The 14,637-nt window shown below is 53.4% G+C and overlaps 1 protein-coding gene across 1 annotated transcript in view; it reads right to left on the minus strand.

Moving 5' to 3' along the window:
- Positions 1-8,448: 8,448 nt before the first annotated feature.
- Positions 8,449-14,637, minus strand: part of SLC9A1 (solute carrier family 9 member A1) — a 49,367-nt gene continuing 43,178 nt past the window's right edge. Inside the window, exons 6-12 of the mRNA XM_060017083.1 lie at positions 13,737-13,826; positions 13,193-13,263; positions 12,902-13,075; positions 12,552-12,666; positions 12,298-12,399; positions 10,909-10,981; positions 8,449-10,287 (exon numbers count right to left, since the gene is read on the minus strand). Coding sequence (XP_059873066.1) covers positions 9,950-10,287; positions 10,909-10,981; positions 12,298-12,399; positions 12,552-12,666; positions 12,902-13,075; positions 13,193-13,263; positions 13,737-13,826 — 963 coding nt within the window. The 3' untranslated portion in view covers positions 8,449-9,949. The remainder of the gene's footprint in view (positions 10,288-10,908; positions 10,982-12,297; positions 12,400-12,551; positions 12,667-12,901; positions 13,076-13,192; positions 13,264-13,736; positions 13,827-14,637) is intronic.

Raw genomic sequence — 14,637 nt, forward strand, 5'->3', positions numbered from 1 at the left:
TCTGGCTAAATGAGAGCTGATAACTTCCAACCCTCTTCCCTCTCAGTGTGAATTCCCAATCAGAGCAATTGTCTGCTCCCTGGAGCAGAGCTGAAACTAATACACATCTAACATCACGCAGTTTATGCCCAAATTCAGACACTACAGTGAAGTAGAACCAGTGGAACAGGCTAAGCAAAAGGGACCTTGGGGGTTGGAGGGTGGGTCTGGAAAGCCAGCCAGTGGACCCAGGGCTGGTGGGCTGCTGAAACAGTGAGTCTGGGTGATGTGTCCTCCAGGGCACACACCCAGCCCAGCAGACGTAGATCACATCAGAACACAGTCTTCCCTTATGACCTGCCACCTTGTTTCAGAGCCACCCCTGACCTCCCCCTTCGCCTTCCACGATGCAGGCTGGTACCAGGGGCTCCTTGGGGATGTGGAAGGAGAAACAGCTCCAGAGGTGCTTGACCAAGGCTGCCCCCTTCTCTTTCTCTGCAGCTCCCAGACTTTCCACCTTGGACTCAGGGACTGCCTCTCCTGGGTTCAATTTCCTTGGTCTTTCTTCCTTATATCACTCTCTGGGACACCCTGGACGCTAAGAAGGTGGGCTTCAACTATCTACAAGTGTCCCCTTCCACACACCCCCCCCATTCTCTCCCTGAGCACAGAGAACAGCATACAATGGGTCCTCAAAAAATATTCCTTGATGGAAAATTGCTTTCCTGGCTCTCACTGACATGGTCCTTTTACTGAGTTTATGACGTGGGCAGTAATTATGAATCCTTTGCTACAGACAAGGAAATGAGGCTGAGTGTGTCTGCCTCACCAGACTGCCAGTTCTTCCAGGATGGGGCTCTGTGCTTCCGTCTCTCCACACCAACACACACCCCGCACTGAGCCTATTTGCTGAATTGCACGAGGGCAGCTAAGGCTTAGTTTCCTTATCCGTAAAATGATGCATCATGTCTGGCGTTCTCCATGTGCCAGTACCGATCCACTCTTCACTTTTCTCCATTCTGCACTGGTCAACAGAGGCTGACATTTCCTAAGACTGCAGCTCTCATCAGGTTCTGGGACCATCCCTTGCTCCCTGGGTGGTGAAGCTTCCTGCCGCTGCTAGCCCCTGAGCACCTCACCAGCCTTTGTTGGTTCCTTTAACTGTGCCCACTACTTTGAAATAATCCTTTCATCAAACCCTTTTCAATTACCCCTTTAAATGTGCCATCTGTTTCCATCCAGTGCCCTGACTGCTACAATAATTGGTACCAGAATAGCCTCAGGAAACAGATTCTTGGCTGGGATTCTGGGATTGGGTTGCTCACACATCTTGATTAGTGTGTGAACAGCCTCCTTGAGGGGGGTAATGGACGATGGCTATCTGCGGCATCACAGTTACTGCCTTTATGACCAGTGGTGGCGTGACATGAACTGGTAAGATGTTGGGAGATCAAGTAGCTATGACACTTAGTCACTATGGTGACAGAAGTGATTACAAAGACTGGAGTGGCCTTCTGACTCTACATTTGATTGCCCTTGGAAACACACACAAAGGAAAAAAAAAACAGATTGAAAGCCTTGAACTGGACTAAATGGGAAAGAATTCTCATTATGGTCCTAGAGGCAATGAGAGGTGATGGAGTGCATCCTGAGGAAATCAGCATTCCTTGTGAGGAAACTGCCCCAAGTGAGGTCCCTGCAGGATATTTATGCTAGGAAGGCTGGTTTCCTCAGACTGAAGGCGGGGGGTGGGGGCTCGGGGCCGGGTAGGGTTGCTGCCTTCACCAGTGAGGAAGATTCAGGAGGTGTTGGGGGTTCCAAGTTCTGACCAAATGTCCCCATCCCATGCTTGGGTTTCCCATTCTTTCTTAACCAGTGCCTTTCCATTAGCATAAGAGACTTGGTAGGGTTGCACATTTAACTGGCTCTGCAACCCTGGGGCCCTGACCATCAAGGCCTGGGCTTGGTCCTCTGCTGTATCTGCTCTGTGACTACCAGAATCAAAGATTCCTTCAGAGTCATTCTGGAGGCTTTTTTTTTTTTTTGCGGTACGCGGGCTTCTCCCTGTTGTGGCCTCTCCTGTTGTGGAGCACAGGCTCCGGACGCGCAGGCTCAGCGGCCATGGCTCACGGGCCCAGCCGCTCTGCGGCACGTGGGATCTTCCCGGACCGGGGCACGAACCCGTGTCCCCTGCATCGACAGGCGGACTCCCAACCACTGCGCCACCAGGGAAGCCCTTCTGGAGGCTTTTTGAATATCCACCCTTGCACTGAGTCATGAGTTCAAGGCTTTCAATTCGTTTTTAGCCTGAGTGAGCTCAATGTGACCACAGACCCATCCTGTGTCTGTAAATTAACTGGCAGAATCCCACCACTGATTTCCTGACTCACGGTAGAAGAGCACTTAGGCGTGGAAGGGTCAAATGGAAGCCCTTGAACGGCAACGTCCCCACCATCAAAACAGCAAACCAAAGGCAACACTACATCCCTAAGGGAATTCTAGAAATTAGCACCACCATCAAGGGTCTGAGATATGTCAGGGGGTCATTCCTATTAAGACTCAGTTTAACATACCTATTTGGCTGGTGCAAAAACCAGTTGGGTCTTGAGGAAAGACTATAGATTACTGTAATTAATTATAGATTACTGTAATTACTATAGTTAACTAGGTGGGATGCCAATTGTAACTGTGATTCCAGACATGAAATCTTTACTGGAACGGATCAACACAACTCTTGCCCTCGTGTACATCTTTGACCCCAAATTCTTACTTTTCTATTCCACTAAGTAAAGATCGTCAGAATTAGTTTGCCTTTGTGTAGCAGGGACAGCAGTGTATCTTCACTCTACTACCTCAGGGCTTTGTTTAGTCTCCTGATTTCTGCCATAATAGAGTCCAAAGGGATACCGATCATCTTGACATGGTTCCAAACATGCTGGTCCATTATATTGATGACATTATGGTAATTGGGCCTAGTGAGCAGGAAATTGCAAGCACTTTAGATTCTTCGTAGAACATATGTATGCCAAAGGAAGGGTGATAAATCCCATAAAAATTCAGAGGAATGCCTTGTCAGTGATGTTTCTAGGGTAGCCAGCGGTCTGGGGTATGTCAGGGTATCTCCTCCAAAATGAGAGACAAGTTACTGAACCTGATACTGCCTACAACAAAGAGAGAGGCCAAACATTTGATGGGACTCTGGATTTTTGAGGCAATATAGACTACATTTGGTCATGCTGTTCTACCCAGTTACTGGAAAAACCTATAATACTGCAAGTTTTGAGTGAGGCCTGCAGCAAGATAAGACCCTACAGCAGGTCCAGACTGCAGAGCAAGCTGCCCTGTCACGTGAGCTTTACGATTTAGAAGTTTATGGCAGAAAAATATGCTGTAGGGACAAGCTCCAGTAGGAGAGTGGCAGTACAGTTACAGACCCTTAGGGTTTTGGATTCATTCATGCCCTCTTCTGCCAATAGCTCTTCTCCACTTAAAAACAGCTCCTGGCTCACAGCTGGGCATGATAAAGCCTGAATGCTTGACTGTGGGACACCAAGTGACCCATGCAACCGGAACTGGACATTTTTGTTTGTTTGTTTGTTTTTGTTTTGCAGTACGCGGGCCTCTCACTGTTGTGGCCTCTCCCATAGCAGAGCACAGGCTCCGGATGCGCAGGCTCAGCGGCCATGGCTCACGGGCCCAGCTGCTCCGCGGCATGTGGGATCTTCCCGGACCGGGGCACGAACCCATGTCCCCTGCGTCGGCAGGCGGACTCTCAACCACTGCGCCACCAGGGAAGCCCGGAACTGGACATTTTCTGATCCATCTAATCATCAGATTGGACATGCATGGCAACATTCTATTATTAAATAGTATATGTGAGATCAGGTCTGAGCAAGCCCACAAGGCGCAAGGAAATTGCAGGAACAGGTGGCTCAAATCCCCGTGGGAGGTCCTCGTAGTGCTTCACCGCTTCTCTCTCAACCCAAAGGTCGGGAAGTTGCGATGGCAAGTTATCATGGAGGAAAAGGCAGACATGGTTTCCAAATGAGTCTGCATGGTATGTGAGCGCCAGCCACAAATGGATAACTGCCACATTAAAGCCACACTCAGAGTGTCTCTAAAGGACAGCGATGAAGAGGTATCCTCTATGGGCAGAACTTCTTGTTATACTGATTGTTCATTTTGCATGGAAGGAGAGATGACTAGAGGTACAGATCTACGCTGATTCATGAGCAGTGGCTCACAAGTTGACTAGCTGGTCAGGGACTTGAAAATAAGAAGATTGGGAGATTGGTGATGAAGAGTTAAGAGGTCTAAGGGAAAGACATATGGATGAATTGCTTGAAATGGGCACAGGTGTTGAAGTTATTTTTAACCCACACAAATGTCCTGAGAGGGCATCCATTGTGAGGGAGGGTCTCAGTGAGCAGGTGGACAAGATGACCTATCCTGTTGATGTCAACTTCTTTCCCCATCTGCCCTGGTTCTTGTTCAATGGGCCCACATACAGAGTGGCCATGATGGCAGGGAAAGGGGCTATTCATAGTGTGGTAGACGAATAATGACCTCCCAGAGATGTCCATGTCCTAATCCTAGGGACCTGTGAATATATTTTATATGGCAAAGGGTAAATTAAGGTAGCAGATAGGATTAAGGTTGCTAATCAGCTGACCTTAAAAATAGGGAGATTATCCTGAATTACCTGGGTGGACCCGGTGTCATTACAAGGGTCTTTAAATGTGGAAGCAGGAGGCAGAGTCAGAGTCAGGGTGGTGTGAGGTGAGAAAGATTCTACTGGCCGTGGCTGGATTTGAGAATGTAAAGAGGCAGCAAGCCAAGGAATGCAGGCAGCCTCTAGAAGCTGGAAAAGGCAAGAAAACAGATTCTCCTCCAGAGATTCCAGAAAGGACCGCAGCCTTGCTGACACCTTGATTTTAGCCCAGTGAAATTCCTTTCAGTCTTCTGACCTCCCAAAATGTAAGATAATAAATTTGTGTTGTTTTAAGCCACTAAGTTTGTGGTAATTTATTACAGCACCCGTATAAAGCTAGTACACATAGACTCAACAGATTTCCCTCACCAAATCTGATTGGGCAGTTGGCACTGTTGAGTGCCCAAGCTGCCAGCAGCGAAGACCAAGCTGAGTTCCCCGTATGGCACTATTCCCTGGGGCAACGGTTCTCAAAGTGTGGACCAGGAAGCCCTGGGGGTCCCCAAGACTCTTCCAGGGGTTCTATGAGGTCAAATCTACTTTGTTAATACTAAGACGATATTTGCCTTTTTCACTGTCATTCTTTCATGAGTGTACGGTGGAATTTTCCAGAGGCTACACGACGTGTATACAACAGGCTGAATGCTAAAGCAGATCTGAGAATCTAGCTCTCTTTTATTAAACCAGACTCTAAACAGATTTGCAAACATGTCAAATAATGCCACTCTTCTCACAATTTTTGTTTTGAAACTTATTTTTCATTAGAATGTTATATTTATGTTGCTATGTAATAGGTTTATTAGTTTTAAATAAATAAAGCTTTAATTTCTAATCCAGTAAAATAAATATAAACCGTATAAACAAAAACCCTTTGCAATTTTTAAGAGTATAGTTTTTCAATAATTTTGAAGAGTGTAAAGGGATCCTGAGACCTAAAAAATCTGAGAACCACTGCCTTAGGGGGACCGGCTACTTACCTATTGGTAGGTTGATTGTCCCCTTCCTTTGTAAGGGATCTATGACCTCATGGTAATGAATATGTATTCCTGCTCCGGACTTGGCTTCCCTGCCTGCAGTGCTTCTGCCAGCCTCATCATTTTTGGACTTGCTTATTCATCACTATGCTATCCCACACATTGCCTATTTTCATTTTATGGTGAAGGGCACATAGCAATGGTCTCACCCATGGAACGCACTGGACGCACAATGTGCCCCATCGCTCAAAAGCAGCTGACTGGATAGGGAAACCTTCAGCGCCAGCTGGGAGACAGCAACCTTCAAGGTTAGGTTATTGACGTGTAGGATGCAGTATAAAATCAGTGGCTCCACCTCTCTCACAGCCAGAATGCAGAAGCCCAGGGACCAAGGGGTGGAAGTGGAGGTGGCTCCTCTCACTATTATTCCAATTAACCTCCTGGAGGACTTTTTGCTGTCCATCGCTCAACTTTGTGTTCAGTGGGTCTGGAGTCCTTAGTGTCCAAGGGAGGAATACTTTCTCCAGGCAACACAGATGTGGTTCCTTGAAATTGGAAGTAGAGTCTTCCTTCTGCTCATTTTGAGCTCTGTATGTTGCTTAACTAAAAGGCAGAGTGGGCATCAACTGTACCAGACAGAGTGATGAATCTGGGAAGTGGAGGGCGGGCAGGAAGCCCACATCTAGAATCCAGAGGATTCCCTGGGTACCTCTCAGATCTCCCGTGTCTAATAACAACAGTGGAAAACGGCAACCCAATAGACCACAGACCAATAAGAACCTGAATCGCATAGGAATAAAGACTTAGGACACACACACACACACACACACACACACACACACACACACACACACACACACACACACACACACACACACACACACACACACACACACACACACACACACCTGGTAAAGAACCAGATTAGCCAAAGTGCTGGCAGCTGGTGAGAGGAGCACGGAAGGGGTGGAAGAAGGCGTGACTGCTAACTCAGACCTCGTGACCAGCTACGGACGCGGGGCTGGGGCAGGTTTCTCCCCACTCTGCTGTCTGATTGGAAGAGCCTTGATGATGACTAAGTTAGGCTCCAGGTGAGTGTGACTGAAGGATGACAAGGACGTGGTGAGTATGACAAGGACATGGTGGCTGATGAGACTGTTTTTTCCCTGTTAGGGATGAGCTTTCTTTACCCCTTAATTTTTTTTAAGTATTGAGGTGAAATTCACATAACATAAAACAAGCCATTTTAAAGTGAACAATCAGTGGCATTTGTGCAATCATCACTATGATCTATTTTCAAAACTCTTTCATTACCCCCGAACAAATGCTGTAACCATTAAGCAATAGGAACATGAGTTTAACAAGGACAAGAGTGAATGGTGGGGGGAGGGGGGGTAAGGAATTTCTTTGCTTGGATACCCTGTCTCCCCTCTAAATCCACTCTGCCCTTGTTCCATTCCTGGAAGGCTGACCTCTGTGGACTACACTCAGTGAAGTCACTCAGGTGCCTCTGCTTTGGGCTTGCAGATGGGTCTGACCCAAAGGGAGGCACCAGCAGGATCAAAGTCAGAATATTTATCCCCTGGCTCCGTCTGGCAGAGGCTGTGTTCTGCTCCCCATGGCTGCAGCCCTGGCAGGGCATTCCCCTCCCCGCCCCCATAGTAACAACTCCCTCCTTTTGCTCTTCAGGTCTAGGAGTTGTAACGGCTTCCTGTAATGTGAACCCCCTGGGTCCCATCCCTGGTAGGTTCCCTTAACCCTGCCCATACCTCTGTAAAGACTTCCTTAGTCGAAGGCTCTTCAGTAACCCTTTGAGTGTACCATCCATTTCTACCTGGGACACTGATACAGAAATGGATGGTGTGGTCCCTCCGTATGGTCCTTTTGGCATGGACCGCTTCAGATTTTATGGATCAAACCAGCTCTGTTCACAGGTCCCAGTCTGGGCAAAGGAGATGCTTTCCTCCACAAAGCAGGTTCCAAGGGTGCCGGGGGTATGTACCAAGGCCTCACTGCCCTCTGGCGGTCAGCTCCTGAAAATGCACCTCAGGGATCCAACCTCAGCGGATCTCAGCCCACTGGGCACTGGTGCTGAGCCCATTTCACTCCTGAGCACGTTTCACCCAGGGGTTACTGTCCCCACTTTGCAGCGGAGAGCCTCTCCATTGCCCTTAGTATAAATCAAAATCTTGACCATGGGCTACAAGGTCCCATCTTCGCCTCCCCTCCTGTCACTCTCTGACCCAGCCACATCAGCCTTTCCTCAGATCCTAGGGTGTTCCCACATGCAGCTCCCAATTAGAACATATGGGCACTCTCTGAAACCTTCTTCACCTGGTTAACTTCAGTTCATCCTGTAGTTCTATCCATCACTCAGGAAAGTCCTCCTCGTCACCCCTTCCTCCCCTCACTGTCACACACACACACACACACACACACACACACACACACACACACACACACACACACACACACACACACACACACACACACACACACACACACACACACACACACACACACACACACACACACACACACACACACACACGGGTTTTCCTGATAGCACTGATTAATGTTGCTCTTCCCCAGAGGCTGAAGGAGCGTCTTGCTTTGCTCACAGCTGTATTCCTGGTGCTGGACCCACAGTAATAACCACACCAGCCCCTGACATGGATTAAGTGTTTCTCTGTGCCAGCCATTGAGCCAAGTCCTTGGGGGCTCTGGGCCACCCTCCTCCCACAGGTCCCTGGTCCCCAGGGAGCAGCCCTCGACTCTATCAAAAACTCACACGGATTTATTAGAATATGAAAAAGATTCGGTTTCTTCTGTACAGGCGGCAGAGCGGCAGCAGCTGTGGTGGCTTTGAACATGGTTGTCAACGTCACCCTTGCATGGTGACTCCTGCCCCAAACAGCACTTACATGGAGAGGAGGGGGGACAGATGAGCACCCACTGCCCAGTCCATTGGGAAGGGGGACGCTCTGACTATTGCACAATCCTGGGGAAAGGAGTACCCTTGGGAGAAGGACAGACACCAGTAGGCCTGGGCCTGGCCCATGGTGGCAGTGGGAGTAGGAGTGTGTGCCTGTGAGCAAAGGCCTCTGGGGACCCAGGACTCAGCCCACCCACCAGCCCTGGCCGGTGGGAGATGCTCAGGGGAGGCCCCTACCCTGAGGACGGGGCTCCACAGCAAGCTGGGTGCAGTGCTTATAAGAGAGGTTCCAGGGGCCAGTGGGGGAGGGGAGAGGGATGAGAGAAAACAGGCCAGCGGGAACTGAGGGTCAGGCCCAAGAGAAAGAAGGTGCCAGGAGGCCTGGCATCTGTGAGTTAGAGAAAATCATGATTAGGGTGGGTATGTGAGCGGGTGAGGTCATTTCTGAAATCAGAGCCCTGGGGACAGAGGACTGTTTTGGGGGAGAGTGTTGGGCAGACAGGCACAAATGAGGATGGGTAATGCTCCAGAGTAGGATGGCTGGAGCTCTGTTCAGCTAGAGGTTTTCAAAAATGTTTTAAAAACAGGAATGCCCTCTGTGCAAATAGAATCTTACATGGAAGTGTGAACAAACAAAACAGATAAAAAGGCAGCACTCTCTGGTGCCCCTGACAGAAGCCCCTGAAGGGCCCAGTGGTCCCCGCTGGAGCACAGTTTGGAGAGCTGAGTCATATCATCGTCCAAAGCGCCTCAGCTCCAGACAGAGCTCAGAGATGCCCTCAGCCTGCAGCTCTGAGTAAGGACAGGTCAGGTGGCTGGCCAGGGTGACACAGCTGGCGGGAGGAGGGTGGGACGGCCATGGGTCACTGATCCCTCCCCCAGTCAGATGCCTGGTCCCCTAGTCTTAACGCTGTTAATGGAGGGACAACAGAGGCCCCGGCTCCTTCCCTTTCCAGGAAGGACCAAGGCTGAGCCAGAGGCTCTTTGGTTAGAAACTAAGATTGACTTCAGTGAGGAGGGTGACAGATTGGGAGGGGGCCTTCCGAGGTCTGGGAAACTCAGAGGCCCTGGTCTGGGTATGGGAGAGAGCTTGGATCAGGAAGGGCAGGGTTTGCCTCAGCCCAGCAGGTCTGCCAAAGGACTGGGAAGGCAGTTCTGGTGGGAGGGAGGGCGCTTCCCAGGAGGCAGGGGGAGCCGTGCTGCGGTGGGGGCTGTGGGCCCAGCTGCCATGCGACAGGGGGAGGGGCAGGGCCAATCCAGGTCGGGAAGGACGAGGGGAGCCCCGCCAGCAGACCCCTGCTCTGGTGGGAGAGTCTGTGGTGGGATGGGCACCGCCCGCTAGCCCCAGTGCTACTGGCCCTTGGGGATGAAAGGCTCTCCCTCCCCAGGCTCAGGATGGGGGCCTGGGTCACTGAGGCAGCGCTGCATCCTCTGGGAGCTGGGGCTGTCACTTGACGCAGGGGTGAAGACGTCGTCGGTGCCCGGGGACGAGAGCTCCTTGGTCCGCATCATGATGCCCCTGTCGTCCTCGTGGTCCTCCTTGGCCACCCTTCCTGGATCCCGGTTCAGCCCCAAGACCTTGCCCTTCAGCTCCTCGTTCACCAGGTCCACAGACTCAGGTGACTGCGGGGAAGCTGGGTCGATGGTGATCACAGGCAAGTCGGCCTTCGGCTCATAGGCCAGCGGGTCTGGGGACAGAGAGCCAGGCACAAGCTGGCTTGTGCCCCTGAGCCCTGCCCAGCGTGCGCCCCACCTCAGCCCGTGCCAGCAGCTCCTAAAGAACCTCAGCAATCCTGGCGCGCTTCAAATCACTCCACAGGGGCCTTTCCAAGCCCTTGTCAACACGGCAGATTGCTTTTCCTCCCCTCGGACTGGGGTCTGAGAGGTAGGACTGTGTTCCCCTCCTCCTCGGCCCTGGGGCTCCCATAGGAGTCCCTCCTCAGACCAAGAATTCAGGCTCCCTCCTGAGTCACCGGGTCCTGGAAGGCCTGCCCTTGTTTTCCCCACATGCTGGTCATCCCAACGGCGCAGCCGCCTCCAGCCTCCCTGCCAGGCACCCAGCTCCTCAGCATGAGCCCCACGTGGAGCGCTCTGTCCCTGGGGAGGACAGCAGGGCCACTCTTCTGCCCCCTTTGGTGAACCCCCAACTCTACCCGATGTAGGAGGAGCTTGGGAGGTCAGGGAGGGAGCAGCCCGTCCTCCCCGCGGGCTCTCTGAGGCCCATTCCTGTTGGAGCCTCATCCTCGAGATGGTGGCACTGTGTGCCCAGCCTTGAGGCCCCTCGCCCAGCACCCTACGCCCTGCCTTACCTGAGCCAATGCGGGCCCGCGACATGGTGGGCGAGTCCAGCTTGTGGGCCGGCACCGTCAGGTAGTTGTTGATCTGACAGAGGAAGGGCAGACAGGGGTGAGCATGGGTGGCCCCTCTGGACGGCACCCAAGGCCAGTGGCCACACCCTCCTTTGGTGTGTCTGGGGTGCCCGCTCCCTCTCTGCCCGGGCCAGTGCTAGGTCCTGAGGGCTTGGCCCAGCCTCTTGTCAAGCTCTGCAACCTCCGGGGTGGCCTTGAACACGCCCCTCGCTGCCCCGCCTCTCCCACGGTGACACTTGCCCAGACTCTAGCTCCAGCCCACACCTACCCCTGAGGTACAGACCCAGAGAGTCAACTCAGGAGTGTCAACCTGGGCCCTGGATGGCCCCCAGGTATCTCAATGCAACACGCTGGAACTGAACTCAGCTTCTCATCCTCCTTCAAAAGCTGTCCCTTCCTTGGTGCCCCCTCTCCCAGCCACCACTCCCGACTACCCCAGTGGAAGGCTAGACGCGACCCCTGACGCCTTCTCCTCTTCCCTCAGTCCCACCTCAGTCTGGTGACCAAGTCTTGCTGCTTCCACCTCCTTCCTCCTTGAAGCTACCTGCTCCTTCCCTCCCCCCGCCACTGCCCTAAGCCGGGCCACCCCCACTGCTCCCCATGTCGTTCCCTTGCTTAGAACCCTCCTTCGTGACTCTCCACGCCCTTGGAATAAAGCCCAAACCCTAACACCATTAACAAGCTTCCTGGAAAGCTGAGCCCCCTCAGTCTGTGGTCAGCAGCTTATGCCCAGCTTCTTCCTTCCGCCTGGACCTCCCTCTGCCACACTCCCTCCCCTGTGGCTCTTAATCCTAAGCATACGCTGACCACTTCCTTGTTCAAGGTGCTCAGGGCCCCTTGCACTTCCTGTCCTGCACGGGCTACTGCATGAGAAGCTCCGTAAGGGAGGGACTGGGCCAGTTCACCACCGGATTCACAGAGGGTGCTCTGCTGCTTGGCACTTAGGAACCGCTCCACAAACGCTTCCTGAACAAATGAATGAAGGCGTGTGTGCCTTGCTTTGTGACTTTGGACAGGTCCCTTTCCCCTGAGCCTTAGTTTTCTCACTAGAAAATGAGGGGTTAGAGCACATGGATAGACTCGTCTAGCTCTGATGCCTGAGGACACAATGGGGAAGGGGGCCTCTTTGCTGCTCTGAGTGGGGAAGAGGGAGAGAAGGCAGCTTTCTGGAACCCGCCCTGGGGCTCAGCCTTTGAAACAAGTGGAGGAGGCCGAAAAACCAGATCCGAGTGGCTCTATCCCCAAAAGGGCCTGGTGGTGGCGGTGCAGGAAGAGGAAGAACCCAGGCTCCCGGAGAAAGGTGGGAGCCAGCTCCAGTCCCAGACACACCTTCTGCTCCAGTTGCCGGGCCTTCTGTCTCTGGAGCAGCATCTGGTTCCAGGCCTCCTCGTAGGGGTCTGCCACCAGCGTGTGTCTGTTGTAGGACCGCAGCTGTGGGAGGAACAGTTGTCAGGCAGGGCAGGCCCCAGAAGCTGGGCCTGGAGGGGCTGGGCGGCTCTGGGCGTGTGGCGCAGGGCTGGAGCAGAGAGGGGGCGGAGGGGCTCCTCTACTGTAGGGGGGCCGGGTGGGGAGCAGCTCCTCACCCGCTGCCTGGTCTTCTGCAAGTTATTCCTCAGGATTTTGCGGATCTCCTCTTCCTTGTCCTTGGACAGTGCTGGCAGGATGCGCTCGGCAGGCAGGGACTTGGGGTGGATGTTCCTGGGATAACGGGGCACAGATGAGAAAACTCCTGGGACCCTGGGGCCTGCTGGGCTGGGCAAGAAGGGTCCCCCCGGGATGGCTGGGGTGGGGGGTGGGCCAAGCCTCTGGTCCTCAGTGTGGCCCTGCAGCTCTCCCGCCCACCCCGTAGGATGCCCCAGGGGGCCTGCTCCAGGTGCGCGTCGAGGGGTCAGTGCGCCTGCAGAGGCTGCCAGGGTTGGCCACTAGCACTCACTGCATGGAGACGGTGGAGACGGCAGAGGGGATCTTGCCCATGCCCCCACTTTCCACCAGCTCGATAGCCTGCTTCATCTCCATCTTGTGGTAGAAAGCGATAAGCTGGGGCTCCTTGGAGCGCTCGCCAGCTATCAGACACTTCTTCACATACTTCTTATTAAACCGATTGAGCCTGGTGGGAGGAGGGAGGACATGGATGAAGCCACCTCCTGGGACGGGTTGATGCCCAGGCCCCGGGAGACCCTTACCTGCCCCTCCCACCCTCCTGCCCACAAGGCCTGCCACCTACTTGTCCTTCCAGTGGTGGTGGCCGTAGTGGCCACAGATGTCCTCGATGCCTGTCAGAAGGTGGTCCAGGAACTGAAACGGGCCCAGGGCCAGGTCAAGCCTTACTACTGGGCTCCTCCCCTACCAAGACTTCTGAATGGGCGCCCCCCTTCCACCCTAGTGCAGCTCTGCTCAGCCCAGCCCTATAGTTCCAGGACCAGCCAGGAGGTGGCACCTATACCTCACTCATCCTGAACCCCAGGGAAACCTCAAGCCTCTGGCCACTGGGGCCCGGCTGAGACCCCTTCTCTGAACCCACTTGTGCCGATGCCTGGGATAGGTTTCTGCAGAGGCAGAGACTGCGTGACGCCCCTTCCTCAAGTTCTAGGCTGCTCATACCACACCCCCCTATGGTGTGACCTGGTGACCTCAGGAGGCTGAAGGGCCACCCGGGCACTGGGATGAGGGAGGAGGGGCTGACTGAGGGCATGGACGCGAGGCCTAGCTGCTCCCCAGCTTCCGGAGCCTCCTCCTGCAACACAGGGCCCAGGCCCAGCTTCCAGTACCTGAGTGTGGATCTCCTCGTTGATAGAGCGCTTCGTTTCTTGCTTTTTCTTCACAGCCAGGAGGTCTACCAGGGGCCGAATGGTCATGCCCTGGAGGGCAGGTGGGTGTCAGGCACTGTAGCTCTGCTACTCTGGCAGGGAGGCCACAGAGGTACCCCACCCCAGGGTCCTTGAGTCTGCCCTCTGCTCTGAGGTCCCCGATCTCCCAACCTCCCAGCAGCACTTACATAAAGCAGCTCCTTAAGGCCCGCTTCTTTCCAAAGACACAGCCAGCGGTTTCACAGCCCATCCAGCCGAGTGACTCACACACAAGGCATCTAGCCCAGGTCAGGGGTCAGAGGGCCTGGGTTCAAGTGTGAGCTCCACCACAGATGCATTCTGTCACCCCAGGGAAGTCAGGCCTGGCTAACAGGGAGGACCACCTCTGCTCCGCCCCCCTTGCAGGACTGCCACCCAGGAGGACCTAGGAAGAGCAGCAGCAACTAATTTAACTGCACACTTGCCATGTGCCAGGACCAATTGTGTTTTACTAGGATTAGCACTTCAATACCCACGATGACCCTAAGAGGGAAGCCCATTCATTATCCTCATTTTACAGATGAGAAAACTGAGACTCAAAGAGGTTAAGTAACTTCCTAAGGTCTCACAGAAGTAGTAAAGCTGGATTCAAACTCAGGCAGGGAGGTCCCTACCTCAAAGCTGCTTTCATTAAAAATGGGCTTGGTAGGGCTTCCCTGGTGGTGCAGTGGTTGAGAATCCGCCTGCCCATGCAGGGGACACGGGTTCGAGCCCTGGTCTGGGAAGATCCCACATGCCACGGAGCAACTAAGCCCGTGTGCCACAACTACAGAGCCTGCGCTCTAGAGCCCGTGAACCACAACTACTGAAGCCCGTGTGCCCA

Source organism: Delphinus delphis, chromosome 1 (assembly GCF_949987515.2).
Source record: "Delphinus delphis chromosome 1, mDelDel1.2, whole genome shotgun sequence".
NCBI lineage: Eukaryota > Metazoa > Chordata > Mammalia > Artiodactyla > Delphinidae > Delphinus > Delphinus delphis.